This window comes from Cryptomeria japonica, chromosome 9, assembly GCF_030272615.1.
Source record: "Cryptomeria japonica chromosome 9, Sugi_1.0, whole genome shotgun sequence".
In the NCBI taxonomy this organism is placed as follows: Eukaryota; Viridiplantae; Streptophyta; class Pinopsida; order Cupressales; family Cupressaceae; genus Cryptomeria; species Cryptomeria japonica.
The window spans coordinates 286717656-286731567 of record NC_081413.1 but is presented as its reverse complement, the minus strand read 5'-3'; the positions used below and the strand labels follow the sequence as shown (position 1 = coordinate 286731567).

At 36.3% G+C, this 13912-nt stretch overlaps 1 protein-coding gene across 1 annotated transcript; it reads right to left on the bottom strand.

The window, feature by feature from the left end:
- Positions 1-9408: 9408 nt before the first annotated feature.
- Positions 9409-12935, bottom strand: LOC131042130 (gibberellin 3-beta-dioxygenase 1). The gene is made up of 3 exons (XM_057975448.2): positions 12102-12935; positions 10544-10877; positions 9409-10000 (listed from the first exon to the last, which is right to left on the bottom strand). The coding sequence occupies exons 1-3, from the start codon at positions 12590-12592 to the stop codon at positions 9749-9751; spliced, it is 1077 nt and encodes a 358-aa protein (XP_057831431.2). The 5' UTR covers positions 12593-12935; the 3' UTR covers positions 9409-9748.
- Positions 12936-13912: the final 977 nt, after the last annotated feature.

Genomic DNA, 13912 nt, shown 5'->3' with positions numbered 1-13912 from the left:
CAGAGGCAACATTTCAGCGTGCAATGGATATGGCATTTCAAGGCCTGATTAACAAGTTTGTTTTGGTTTACCTAGATGATGTAACTATTTTTTCTAAAAATGCTAATGAACATCTTGACCATCTTAGACAGGTATTTGAGAGATGTAGAAAATATGGAGTTTCATTGAATCCTAAGAAGAGCATATTTGTTGTTCATGAAGGCAAGTTGTTGGGATATATCATTTCAAAGCATGGGATTTCAATAGATCCTGAGAGGATTACAACCATACTTGCATTGCCATTACTGGCACATAAGAAGGGACTCTAGAGTTTCATAGGTAGGATTAACTTTATCAGAAGGTTTATTCCTAATATTGCAGCATTGATACAACCACTTACAACCATGCTTAAGAAAAACATTCCTTTTTCAGTGGACTAAGGAAGGTAAGAACAAATTCGAAGAGATTAAAGAAGCAATTGCAGTAGTCCCTACTCTCATTAATCCTAATTTTTAGCAAGATTTTATTCTATATGCCTTTGGGAGTGAGGACACTATTTCTACAATGTTATGTCAGCAAAATGATGAAGGTTTAGAACAACCAATTGCTTTCTTTAGCCACCTTTTGCATGATTATGAGACTAGATACTCATTTTATAGAAAAGAATGTGTTAGCAGTAATAAGAAGCCTTAAGAAATTTAGGCACATGCTCTCTAACAATAAGATTCAGCTTATGGTTGCTCATCATACAGTGAAAATATTTTTTGCTCAACAAAGACATAAATGACAAAAGGGTAGGTTGCATTACTAAGGCAATGGAATATGACATCTCTATCAAGGTAACCAAGATAGTTAGAGGCAAGGGTTTATGTGAACAACTTGCTAGAAGTACAGAAAATAGTAAAGAAGAGGAGCAACAAGTTGAAACAATCTTAATAATGAAGAACAACCTGGTACCCCAACTTTACCAACCACTTGGAATCAATAGATTGCCCATTATTTACAAACTGGTGATTGTCTAGAAGGCTTAGACAAATCAAAACGAAGGTATTTCATGCTACAAGACATTCCTTATGCTTTAATAGATGGTATTTTGTTCAAAAAAGATTATAATGATGTTCTATTAAGATGCATTGAGCCAGATCAGATTGAAAACATTCTTAAAGAATTTCATGAAGGACCTGCAGGAGGTCACTTTGTAGCAAGAACAACAGCCTTGAAAAATTATGAGAGCTGGTTATTATTGGCCTAAAATGTTTAAAAACGCTCACTCATGGGTGAAGAAATGTGAAAAATATTCATTGTTTGCAGGCAAACAAAGGTTGGCAGCCTTACCTTTGAAACCAATTGAAGTAGAGAAGCCTTTTGCAAAGTGGGGGCTTGATTTTATAGGACCTATTAATCCCCCTTCAAGTGCAGGTCACAAATGGATTCTTACAACAACTGATTATTTCACAAAGTGGACAAAAGAAGTTCCATTGAAATAAGCTAATGAGTCTTTTGTTCTGAATTTCTATCAAGACTTAGTGTCCAGGTTTGGTACCCTAGAATCAATCATTTCTAATAATGCTTTAGCTTTCATTAGTCTTAGAGTTTCAGATTGGTCGGTTAATTATAATATATATTTGAATACTTCTTCCAATTATTACCCTTAGGGTAATGGACAAGCTGAATCAACTAACAAGAACTTGATCAACATCATTAAGAAGATCATTGTTGAGAATCAAATAACTTGGCATGGAAGGCTCAAGTTAGCCCTTTGGGTTGATAGAATTACACCAAAGAGATCAACAGGTAACTCTCCTTATGTTTTAACTTATGGAAAAGAAGCTAGGTTATCTATTTAAGTTGAATTGCCAACTTTGAATCATGTAAAAGAGTTTGAGTTACTTGAAGAGCAGCCAATGCAGATTAGGCTTGCTCAACTTATGGAGTTAGAAGAAACTCGTAGGGAAACATACATAAAATTATAAATTCACCATGGTCAGATGAAGAGAACCTTTGATAGAAAAATTGCACCACACATATTTAATCAGGGTGATCTTGTTTTCAAATGGGATGAATTAAAGAACAGACCTGGTAGACATACCAAGTTTGATGCCATGTGGGATGATCTGTATGTTATCACAGAATGCAAATAGAATAATGATTTCCAACTTGCTAAATTGGATGGAGAGGTGTTGCCAATCCCTGTCAATGGGATTCACCTCAAACTATGCTATTGAGTACTAACAGCTTGCATATGTACATAATAGAATAGTTGCATTTCTTTCTTTTCAACAATTTGTCAAGCTCAGCTATAAGCAGAGCTATAGTAGTTTTAATTGAATTAAGTGCTTTCAAGAACATCACAGTTGATTTTTTTTTCAGTTTGTTTTTGTTTCAGTTTTCCATAAGTGCAGATTGCACAATGTGCAGGCTCAGCTGTATGTAGAGCCTTTGTAGTTTCCTTTTTAGTTTTATTTAGATGGCTGAGATGCAGTTCCAGATTTTTGAGGAAGACAAAATTGACTCAATGCCCAATGGATATGCTAGGCTACTGGATTCTACTATTTAGCAGGAAAACACCCCTGAGAGGTCGCCAAAAATGTTACCAAAATTTTGCACATGCTAAATTTGGTACCCTAATGAAGCCTTGCGTTCATTTTGAAAAGGTCCAAATCATGAGCAGGAAATCAGAAATACACCTTTTTTCTCTAACTTGTTTGCTTCACGTGCAGATACAGGAAAGTAAGACATCATGTGGGTTAAAATGTGGCTCCCACGAGGGTTGAGCTCAGCATGTTGTAGATCACAGAGACATTTATGCTCTATTGTAGATGGGATGGCGTGGCTGATGTAAGGCCAAAAGAAACTCAGAGCAAATACAATCGACCTGTGTAAAGTTTTTTACTTGGGCGCCAAAGAGGGTTTTAAAAGGCCTTAGAGTTTCCAAGCAGTTTCAATCACCAGGCAGGAAGACCTTTTATCTCATATTGGCCGTGCGGAGGGATTTTATCACATTTAAATATAAGGTCACATATAACTATAGTGTCAAAGTTTATGGGCTTTTGGCAAGAAGAGGCTCGTCTCCCAATGGACCCCACGCATGCGCGCATCTTAAGGCGACCCAAATTTTGCATCAGACTGAAAAGACCAAGAGCAAAGATCGAGCAGATTGATCACATCCAACGGTCAAGCAAAAAGATCAAACGGTGGTCGCTAAGGCACAATGGAAAGTTGCACATCGGGATATCAGCACGACTTGGTGACTGATGATGTGGTGGAACAGAAAGTATAAGATCAAAGATAGGTGGCGGTCTAGTGGCTGGTGACATGGCACGAATGATCGAAATTGAGCAGACTTTGGCCGTGATGAGTCCCGAAAAGGTTTCATCGAAAGCTCAGTTCCATCGACATCGAGCAAACCTTGGTCGTGATGAGTCTCGAAAAAGTTTCACCGAAGGCTCAGTTCCATTGACATAGGGTATATTGAAGAATTCAAAAGAAGTTCCGTTGAAAGAATAATATCGATGAAATTGCAGGTTCGATGAGACTAGTAAACGGCTCACCGAGGGAGTAGTTTGGCCGAAAGAAGGATATCCGACAAAGCAAGACGTGTGGCAGGCTTGGAAAATAGGTGGTGCCCAGGCGAATCTCCGGAGCCAATCAAGGGGTGACACATGTTGACATGTGGCACAAGAGAGAAGATCAGATGGGGTTAAAGGTGGAGTAAATTAAGAGAAGATCAATGGTAGTCTGAAAGATCTAAGGGCTATCGCTATACCACTATAGAAAGAAGCTCACCAGTTACCTCAGCGACTTGGTGATAAAGCACGTATGGAAAAGGCAAAGGGGAGGTGAGCAGCTAAGGTGTTAAAGATCGAGCAGTTTGAGGGAAGATCAACGACCATCGCTATACCACATGATGAAGACACTTGATAGTTATTCCCTGCGACATAGCGACTGATGACGTGGCAGTAGAGGTGGCCATCTAGGTGGGCTAAGAATGAATGAGAATGTGCCACGTAGTAGAGAGTGAATGAAGAACCAAGGTGGACCAAATCTAGATGGTGGTCCAAGTGGTGAGACGTGGATCTCATGAGCGAACCAGCAGTTGACACATGGCAAAAGTCTACAGACAAGCGGATGTCTATATTTTTTAAGTCAACTTTGGACTTGAACTTTGAATCGATTCAAAGTGGTTCAACGGTTCAAAGTGGTTCAATGGTTCAAAGTTCATTATCGTCGCTCGTTCCCGTGGGCCCAAGATGAAGAGAGCAACAAGAGAGATAAAATTAAACAAGTAGAGGTAAAAAGAAAGCAGGTTCCCGACAGATCAGACGGTGGTCGCCATATCGTAGTGAAAAACCGCTCGATGGATAATCATGCGGATTTGGTGGCAAATGGTGGGGCCCGCTAGGAAATAAAAGAAAAGTTAATGCAAGCGGCCATGGTTAATGCAAGCGATCCAGTGGTTGGCAATAATAAAAATTGCACAGTAGACTCAGAACTGGTTGTTTGAATAGTGAAAAGCCCACCAAGCAAGGAGATGAATTTCTGCATGAAAGATTAATGCAAATGCTTATTGATTGTCTGAATATGCAAGTGTTACATATTGTTGGAAAGCTCACGAAATAGGGAGATCATTTCCAGAACCATTTTTAAGAGAGGTTTCAACATGAAGAGCAGTTGTCAGGGAATGCATAATATTTTTCAGTGGGATTTATTTTCCATACAGTTACAGTTCAGTTCATCATGCAACTTTCACATGGGGATAGCTATTTTTCGCATTTAGACATGCATATTTTTAAACAGGAGGTTCAATTTTTTTAATGGATCTATTTAGGGTGAGATTGACAATTCCATATTTAGTAATGAGGGTTTCTCTTCATGCATGATCAGTGGTGGTCCTTTTGAGCAGTAAAGATTATTATTTTACAGTATTATGCATGAGTTTTTATGCCATTTTTTGGGGCAGATTCGCCCAAGGCTTTTCTCATGCGGTCATTTTAGGGTTTTGAAGGGGATTCATCATGATTTACATATATTCTTTCTCTTCTTCTTTTTCCCCTCTGGTTCTTTCTTTTTTGCATACACATTTTTGCAAAAAAGGTATTCTAGCTCAGCAGTATTTGAGTTTTGTAACAACACTCTTTTATTTTTCAATAATATAGCAGTAGATTTCCTTCTTGGTACTACTTGTATTATCTAGTGAATGAATGATTTGATAATTTCTTGTGATTTTTATCCTCTAATTTGTCTCATTCAATCAATTTGTGGTGCAAGAAGATACGTGTTAGTTGTAGGTTCTAGTTTGTGTTAGTTGATTTTAATTGCTTGTAGTTATGAAAACTGGTTGTTTTCCTTCATGCATGCATTAAATTCATGCCTTTCTAGGAAATATTTATGCATCTACATGTTCAGTTGAGTTGTGAAGCAATCAAGGTTATTTGTTGAAGGTTTTTGTGAGTTAAGCAGGTTGCAGATCCCAGATAAGATTTTTGGTGTATCACCTTCATTAGAATAGATTTTCATTACATGCAAGCTTTCTGTCCCTTTCTATCCCTTTTCTTATTAAAATTATTTACAAGAGATTCACCAAACAGGAAGCCGACTTGATCTCTGGAGATTCACCTTCACTTTGAGTAACCCACAGGCTCGAAGGTGTTTCCATGTTTCACAGGATTGCTTGTTTTTGAACTTAGCATCACAGGTGCAATCCTCAATGACAACAATTACATGAGTTATAGTTATGTCTTTCATTTTAACCAGATTTTCCCATTCATTTATAAAGAAGGGGAAGCTTTAAGGGTTATTAGTCATCACAAATTTTCAATTGATTGCCTATGAATTGTGGGCAGAATTTATTGTGTAGTACAACTCCACCAAGTGAAGGTCATTCCAAGCCTCAAATTCAGTTTGTTCACACGATTAGGTAGTTTACAGATATTTTGCACATGGGAAATCCCTTGAAATATGCAACCAAAGAGAAGTTCGTCACTTTTTTTCTTAGGCTCATCAGGTCTTGTAAAGTGGATGGTTTTTTGTTTGAATTCAAATCAATTTCCTCCTCTCATGGGGAATCTCTATTGAGAGTGGTTTGTAGGAGCTCAAGGTGTTTTGAGGTTACTTCGAGTTGGCATAGTGTTTGCTTCTGGGCGCTGTCGGCACAGTCGGTTCATGGCTCAATGAATACAACTACATGGGAGTCCCAACGAACCAATGAGATTTGTATTTGTTCATCCAATCATCATGATTGATACATTTGAAATCTCAAATGACTCTATAGAATGGGAAGTAAGGACAGTTATTGGGGAAGAATGGATAGCTGCAAACCTAGTAGCTTCTCCTAATATCATTGCTTCCAAATTTTCCTCAAATATCATGCACTTATCTCAGTCGAGGGAGCTTAAGAAGTTGGTTATTGGAGCGTACGTTCATTCCTTCGCCTTTACATGGGAGGAAGTGAACTTCCAATTGGATAATTATGACCTGTTTAGGGGAGATATTTGGTGGGGTGGCTTCTTGAATAGGGATTTGTTTTTGGTTGACTCCATCCTGAGAGAATGTTCATCTCCTTCATCCATGGTTTACATTTCCCTTCTCCTCACCCCTTTCTTGTCTAGGTTCATCATTTTGCTTGGTTGATTGGGGAACCTCTTCGGTCTCTTCTATTTACAAAATTCACTATAGTCTACATTTTGAGGGAGTTCACATTGATTGATTTTTTTGGGTTTGTAAATTCCTTCCCTCGTCCATGTGAACCAGCTTCTTCACATGAATCTATAATTTCTCATTAAGCATGGATTGCAAAGTTTTTGGGGTCAAGATTTTTTCAGTGGATGCACCTGCTATAGATTTTGGTGGTGTGCTCGGGTTTAAGATGGAGATTGCTACAGGTAATTTTTCTTTTGGATAGTGGCGCTGCTAGCTTTGGTAGGCTCGAGTTGGATGTGACAACTTATCTTCTCTATAGGTTTCCTTTGGTTGGCTCAGTAGCTGGCCGGTGTTTTGGATGGCTTGAATCCCTCAATGCCTTTGATTATTTTTCTAGAGATCGGTAGCTTTGTCAGAGGCTAGATCAGTCTTCTCAGTTGGTAATGGAAGGAGACATGGAGTGACCCTATCTTTCTTCTTGGAACAATATTTGCAGATCAAGTCATTTAGTAACTTTTACTCCATGTAATCGAGCAATAATCAGACCAGACTCATTTTGCAACTTTAATTCCACGTTTTTGAGCTGCATTGTATATTCTTGGCCTCATTTTGTGGAAGATTTTTTGTATCCTTTGGGGCAATTGTTTTTTGATCCCTAGCATCATATTGTAATCTCTCTTTTATTAATATATTATAGACCTAGGCCTTTTGCCAATAATAATAATAATAATTTGGATATATTAAAAAAAAATGCATTATGGAAGAAAAAATTATCTAAACAATAACTAACCTCACATAAAAATAATAATAATCAATCTGACATGTAATAAAATATTATAAAATATATTTTTAGAAAATAATTATGAAAAAAATATATGTGCCCTAAATACTATTGCTACCAATCTATGTTTACACAAATTTAATTACAAAAATATATCCCCCAAAAATAGCCAAAGCTATAATTATAATATTTTAAATTACTTCATATAATATAGTAAAACTACAATATTTTTTTAATAATATCAATTAAAACGATTGTCATAATTAAATTTGATCATCACAATTATACATATAATTCACATTTATCTCAAAATTCTAATACATAAAAAATAAATCTAGATTCACCATGCAAAATTCTTGTTCAAATTATCACACTTTCAAATTATGATTAGATTAAATAGACATTCACCAAAATACTATTACAATCTATTTGGTAATAAAACAAGAATCTGCAACTTAAATCTATCACAAGAATAATAGGAACCTATAAACATCAATTAATTAAAACATCACAATAAGCTCATAAATTAACTATTATAATAATAGTATCCATATCCATATCAATCCATCATCACAATTCAAATCCAATAGTATCAACATCCAAAGTAAGTCAATTAGGTGAAAGTAAAAACATAAAAAATGGTGGGTCTCACATTCGCTTTGATTAATTTAATTTAATTTATATTCAAGAGTTGTTTTGTTATTAGGTGATATCACTGATAATATGCTTATTGTTAATTATTTATTAATATTTTTATAGGTAAATAGTTGTCAAATTCTTGAAGTAAAGAAATAAAAATTTTGTCAATAATGTCTTGAAGCTTTTTTATGCTATTCTAAAATCTCTTTTAGTAACAACAATTATCTATCAAATTGTTTTCATGGAATGTCATTCTGATTGAATTCATGGGATCTAAAGAAAACCCAAATACACATTTTTAATAAACTCAAATAGAAAAACAATAGTATATTAAATATAAAAAATTATAAACGACAGAAAAAATAAGACCAAACTCAATCTTTTACAAAAGATAAATCAAGAAACACATGCAAGTTTTTATAAAAAAATATAAATAAAATGTGGCAACTTCTATTCCATTCCAAAATTATACCATCTAAACATAAATTTATTATGGAAATGGTACATAAAATATAGTGTCTTCTATTACATTCCAAACTTGTACCATCTACGGCATATTATTCATTATAAAAAATAATATATAAAATATAGTATCTTATATTCCATGTCAAACTTTAACACCAAACTAATTATGAAAATGCGAAATAAAATATGGTATCTTCTATTCCATTCCAAACCTTTACCATCTAAACACAAATTTATTATGAAAATGGTAAATAAAATATAGTATTTTCTATTCCATTTCAAACCTTTACCATCTATACTTATAATTCATTATGAAAATGGAACAAATAAAATATAATATCTTCTATCCCATTCCAAACTTTATCATCCAAATACAATTTATTATAAAAATGGTAAATATCACATCTTTCATTCCATTCCAAACTTTTACCACCCAAACATATATAATTTATTATGAAAATGGCAAACAATATATCACATCTTTTATTCTATTCCAAAATTTTACCGCCCAAATATAAACATAATATTGTTTATTCCATTCCAAATTTTCACCATTTAAATATGTATATAATTATTGATGAGCATTATAACCTAATGCCCATTTTTAATTAATTAGTTATGTCTTTGGATAAGTCAATGTGAATATTTTAATTTAATTGGCTTGTGGTGCATCACGCAAGAGAAGATGAAGATAATGATGATTAGTGTGATCCCACATGGGAAGAGGTTCATGTATCAAGCATTATGGGCCGGTTTTGCTTCTTTCTAACTTTCAAAAGATAGTAGGTATTATGGTAATACCTTCTTGTAAACATCAATTTCAAATGAAGTGATAGAGACGTGGTTGTTTTTACCTGATTATTTTAAAGCAAATGCTTTGAGCATTGCAGTATGGGAAGGCAAAGTGAGAGAAGAATATATACCATAATAGATGATGGTGACCTCCAAAAGATTTGTCAAAAGTACATTAGCCATTGCCTCCCTCACTTGTTTGCTCTCTAACTTCTAAGTAAAAGACAAAGAAGAGCAACATCACAAGATCCTCGCAAAATTTGTACCGTAAGTGTCGCATAGCAACAATATACAATGCTTTGACTAATTAACACGAGCCATAAGGACGCAAAAGACAAATGCGTTGTTGGCGACAAAAAAAAGCCTTGTAATCTACTGAGGGGTCCTTCCCGTGAGGTAAACTTATCTTTTTACACATTCCAAAGGGAAGCTCCAAAAGAAGAAAGAACAACATCATGTCAGGTTTTCTACTGGAGTTGTGGTGAATAATTGAAGAGCTGTGCTGAAATGTTTGGCTCGGGCTACCAGATATTCATGCCATGTAAGCGATCTGTACAGCCGAGGATGTTTTGAATCCACCACCTCTGCTGCAGGCTCTATCACTGCATTTAATGGAGGCCCCCAAATATATGCCGACGAAAACCGATCCCTCCTATTGTTTACTACCCGGTGAACAACGCTCTTGTATCTCCCGTTGCTTATAACCTGCAAATCATTCCACTTATAGATTAATCATCTGTTGCACCCACTCCTAAGTATCAATGATTGTTGTTGTTTCTGAATTAGATTTAGATTGTGTGAGAGTTTTTGGTATCAATATTTCGGATCACACTTCATGATTTATCATCATCAAGATAGTAAATGATGTATCGCGCTGCGATCTGCATCAATGTTTTGGATCATATTCCATGATCCATCATCAAGATAAGATAATACTATTTTAATGATGATGAAATATGAAGTAGTAAATGATGGATCGCGTTGCTATCTGCATCAATATTTTGGATCATACTCCATAATCCATCATCAAGATAAGATAATAATATTCTAATGATGATGAAATATGAAACTTGCTGGACATCAACATTTCAGATTATACCTCATGATCCATCATTATCAATGTTATGAATCACATTCCCTGATCCATCATCATCAAGATGGTATCTTGATGATAATAGATCAGAGAATGTGATCCTCTCAAAAATAAATTTTTACACAATTTAATCTAGAAAGAGATCAAAGAAGTACCTGAAGAAGGTCACCAATGTTAACAACAAATGCATCGGGGAGAGCAGGGACAAGCATCCAAGCGCCATCAGAGCGCTTGACCTGAAGGCCTTCAACGCCGCCCTGGTAGAGGATGGTTAAAAGGGCAGAGTCTGTGTGTGGCGCCATGCCCATTGTCTGAGATGGGCAGGGACTGGAAGGATAATGGTTCATCTGTAATGCTCCTGCACATCCTTCTTCATCCTCGCACCACCTTGCATAGTGCCTTCCTTTTATTCCAAGACTTTGCAGTATGACTGAGAACAGCTTCCTTGCGAGCTTTTTCATTGCCTTTTCGTACTCCTCCACCGCGTCACTGTAATATACACAGCCTTGTTAGCTTTGTAAAAGTTTGGTTCAAGAGAATGACAGAAATATTCTTGTTCTACTGTTATGCACGATATAAAGTTTTTGGCCAAGCCCAGCGACATGCTGGAAGCATAAAGTGTTTTGACACAGATTTTTTGTAGAAGTATTGTACGGGACGGTGTACATGCATTCCGAGATCCCTGGACTGAATCTAGACCTTTCATGTTTGGGAATTTTCGCTACTTTGGCTAGGCGAGGCGATTCTTTCTTGGTATTCCCCCCTTGGATTGTTGCAAAATATGTACATTTCACTTTATGACTAGCACGTTCTTTATTTACCATTTCTGTAATAATGATCTAAACATGTATTGGTTAGGGGGAGAAGGTTTTTTAACAACAAACTACAAATGGTAGCTGGTTTTGTCGCGATGTAAATACGAGATAAGACATATAAAAATGGCACTCCGTAATCCTATTTTAAAATTCTAAACAAAGAAACAGATGATTTCTCAAAAATAATTGGGCCCAGATTAAAGACTGTTAATACCCCCAAAAAAAATCTATTGGCCGGCAGTAGTTTTGTTATTACAATTAGAGCAGTCTTCTAATGGTATATAAACTATGAATCTGTCTCTTGAAACATGTACGATGAATGGCCTAAAGCAGCTCAATCAAACTCCCCTGCCGTTCCCCACATTACCGACAACCCAGTTTGAGTCCTCTGTCCAATAGAAAGAAAGGAATGGAAATAAGAACATCTTCCTCAACGAAAGAAAAAATCCTTGGAGCGTAAACCATGGAAGCAGGGGATAAAATATAGTAATTATAAACATAGCCATACGGAATGCTTAAAAGTTGTTAGCAAATGATATAAACAAGATTAATAGCACATGGAAACGATTTAAGCACCAGATTTCGGGAATATGTCAGAATATGTTGGAGCCATTTGTTGGAGTGATGTCAGCAGATATAACATAATGCAGACACAAAACAAAGGAAAAAAATCCTGAGAGATAATTTAACAGATTTTCACAATTCATGCAACTGTTTTTCGATTTGATTATGTTTTTAGTATCAATGTTTTTGTTGGTATTTTCTAAAAAGTTCAAGAAGATGTGTAGAATCAAATTTATAATTTCACATCTTCTTGCATTTATTGAAAACGTTGATATTAAAAATACACACAATCAAATCTAAAAACGAGTAAGTGGAAAAGAACGAAAGAGATTACCAAAAGCCCTGATAATCATGGGGCCAAAGGAGTTTAGCGTGGTGGGAAGGAGAGCCGACCCAAGTAAAGCCTTCGGACCACATGAGCTTGGTGAAAAAGTTAGCAATTCGAACGACGCCATAGCCAGTGGTTCCATCTGGAGATCTTCGGGCCAACATCTTTTGGTCCAGGGGAAGCGAGAACAAGCGGTGGCTTTGCTTGTTAAGTCTGTCCACCAATTCCTTCTCCACTCCATGATTAACAATCTGAAACACAGCGCACTTCTCACAAGCAACTCTCACTTGCTCCACCACGCACCCGAATTCACCCTGCAAATCTATAACAGGGGTCCCACAATCACCATCACCATCACCATAGCTCTGGGCCTCCACACCAAGTTGGTCTTCTTGAGGCCACACATACAATTCAGGGACCTCTTTCATTAGATTTATATCAGGCTCCATCTTGAACCTCATGGGAATACTCCTAAAAGCATCACACAATGAAGGCATTTTTCTTTTTTTTTCCCCCTGGTTCTAGTTCTACACAGAAAGAGAGAGAAAGAGATATTTATAAGAAGAAGCAGACAAGTAATGGCAGCAACTTCAAAGTCGACCCAGCAATAATATCATGTGACAAAGCCGGCAGGCGAAGAAATAGTGTTGTTTTTAGAGGTGTCCGGACAACAATACAGCGAATGATGGAGTGCAAAAACAAAAACAAAAAAGATGCTGCAGTCTCTCCTTAGTACTTGTAGGAGATCACCTCAGCATTATGTTTGGCTCAACCTGTGTCCTCATTCCGACATCGTAGAGCTTGTGGAGGAAAAACCAAAGCGCTTTATAGAGAAAGAGAGCAAAGAGCGTATGTTGATTGATAAGACGATCGCAGGCACCCCTAATAAAACAAGGAAACAAACAAAGACGCCCGCAAAACCCTATCACATCAACACTTGCCACATTACTTTATTGCTTAAAATGTAAGAATGAGAACAGATGTTAGCACCTTCCCTTCACGTGAATGTTTTTTGCTCCATTAACACCCCACCTAGTTCCTCTGACGTCATCATCTTTATTTTGTCTCTCTCTCTCTCTTCTCCTTCTTCCAATGCCCACTGATTCGGTGGGTGCATTCCAGCTGACAACAAGTTCATTATTATTAATATTAAATATTTATTATTTGTATGCACTCCTCTCCAATTGTTAACCTCTCGTTTTACTTTCCCGTTCTCCGTTACTCACCATAATGATTCTCCGTTAATCAAAACGAAAAAATCTCGTTCCGCGTGGAACGGTGGACGTTATTGTAAGCATTATTCCACAATCATTGCCGCCACTACAAGGAACCTGCTTTTTGTCTTTACAAATAATAATATTAATGTGTGGTTTGATGATAAATTCCATGAGAAGAATCTACCTCTCCTTTAAAGTAAATGATTTTAATCCAATCCAGGTGCAGGCGCCCAACAATTTCCTGTTCACGCCGCCCATGTGTAAACCATCTCACCCACCCTCCTTTTTAACAACTACTAACCAACCGACTTAATCACTAGCTAGTTCTACGTAGGTATCATGTGTCTATACACTTTGGTTTTTCCATCTTAAATGACTAGGTGGTGCTAGGATTTGAATCTTGCTGGCGGGAATCACAATGTCACGATATAGCCATCACATTATGTCATTATCGACAAGTAATAAATAATTAATTTATTATTAAAATATACAACCATAAAAATTTATTGTGAAATAATGTTATATTAGATGATATAATAGGTTTTTTTTGGTATGTTGTTTTTGTTGTTTTTGTATCTTGATATTTGTTTAGTTTCTATT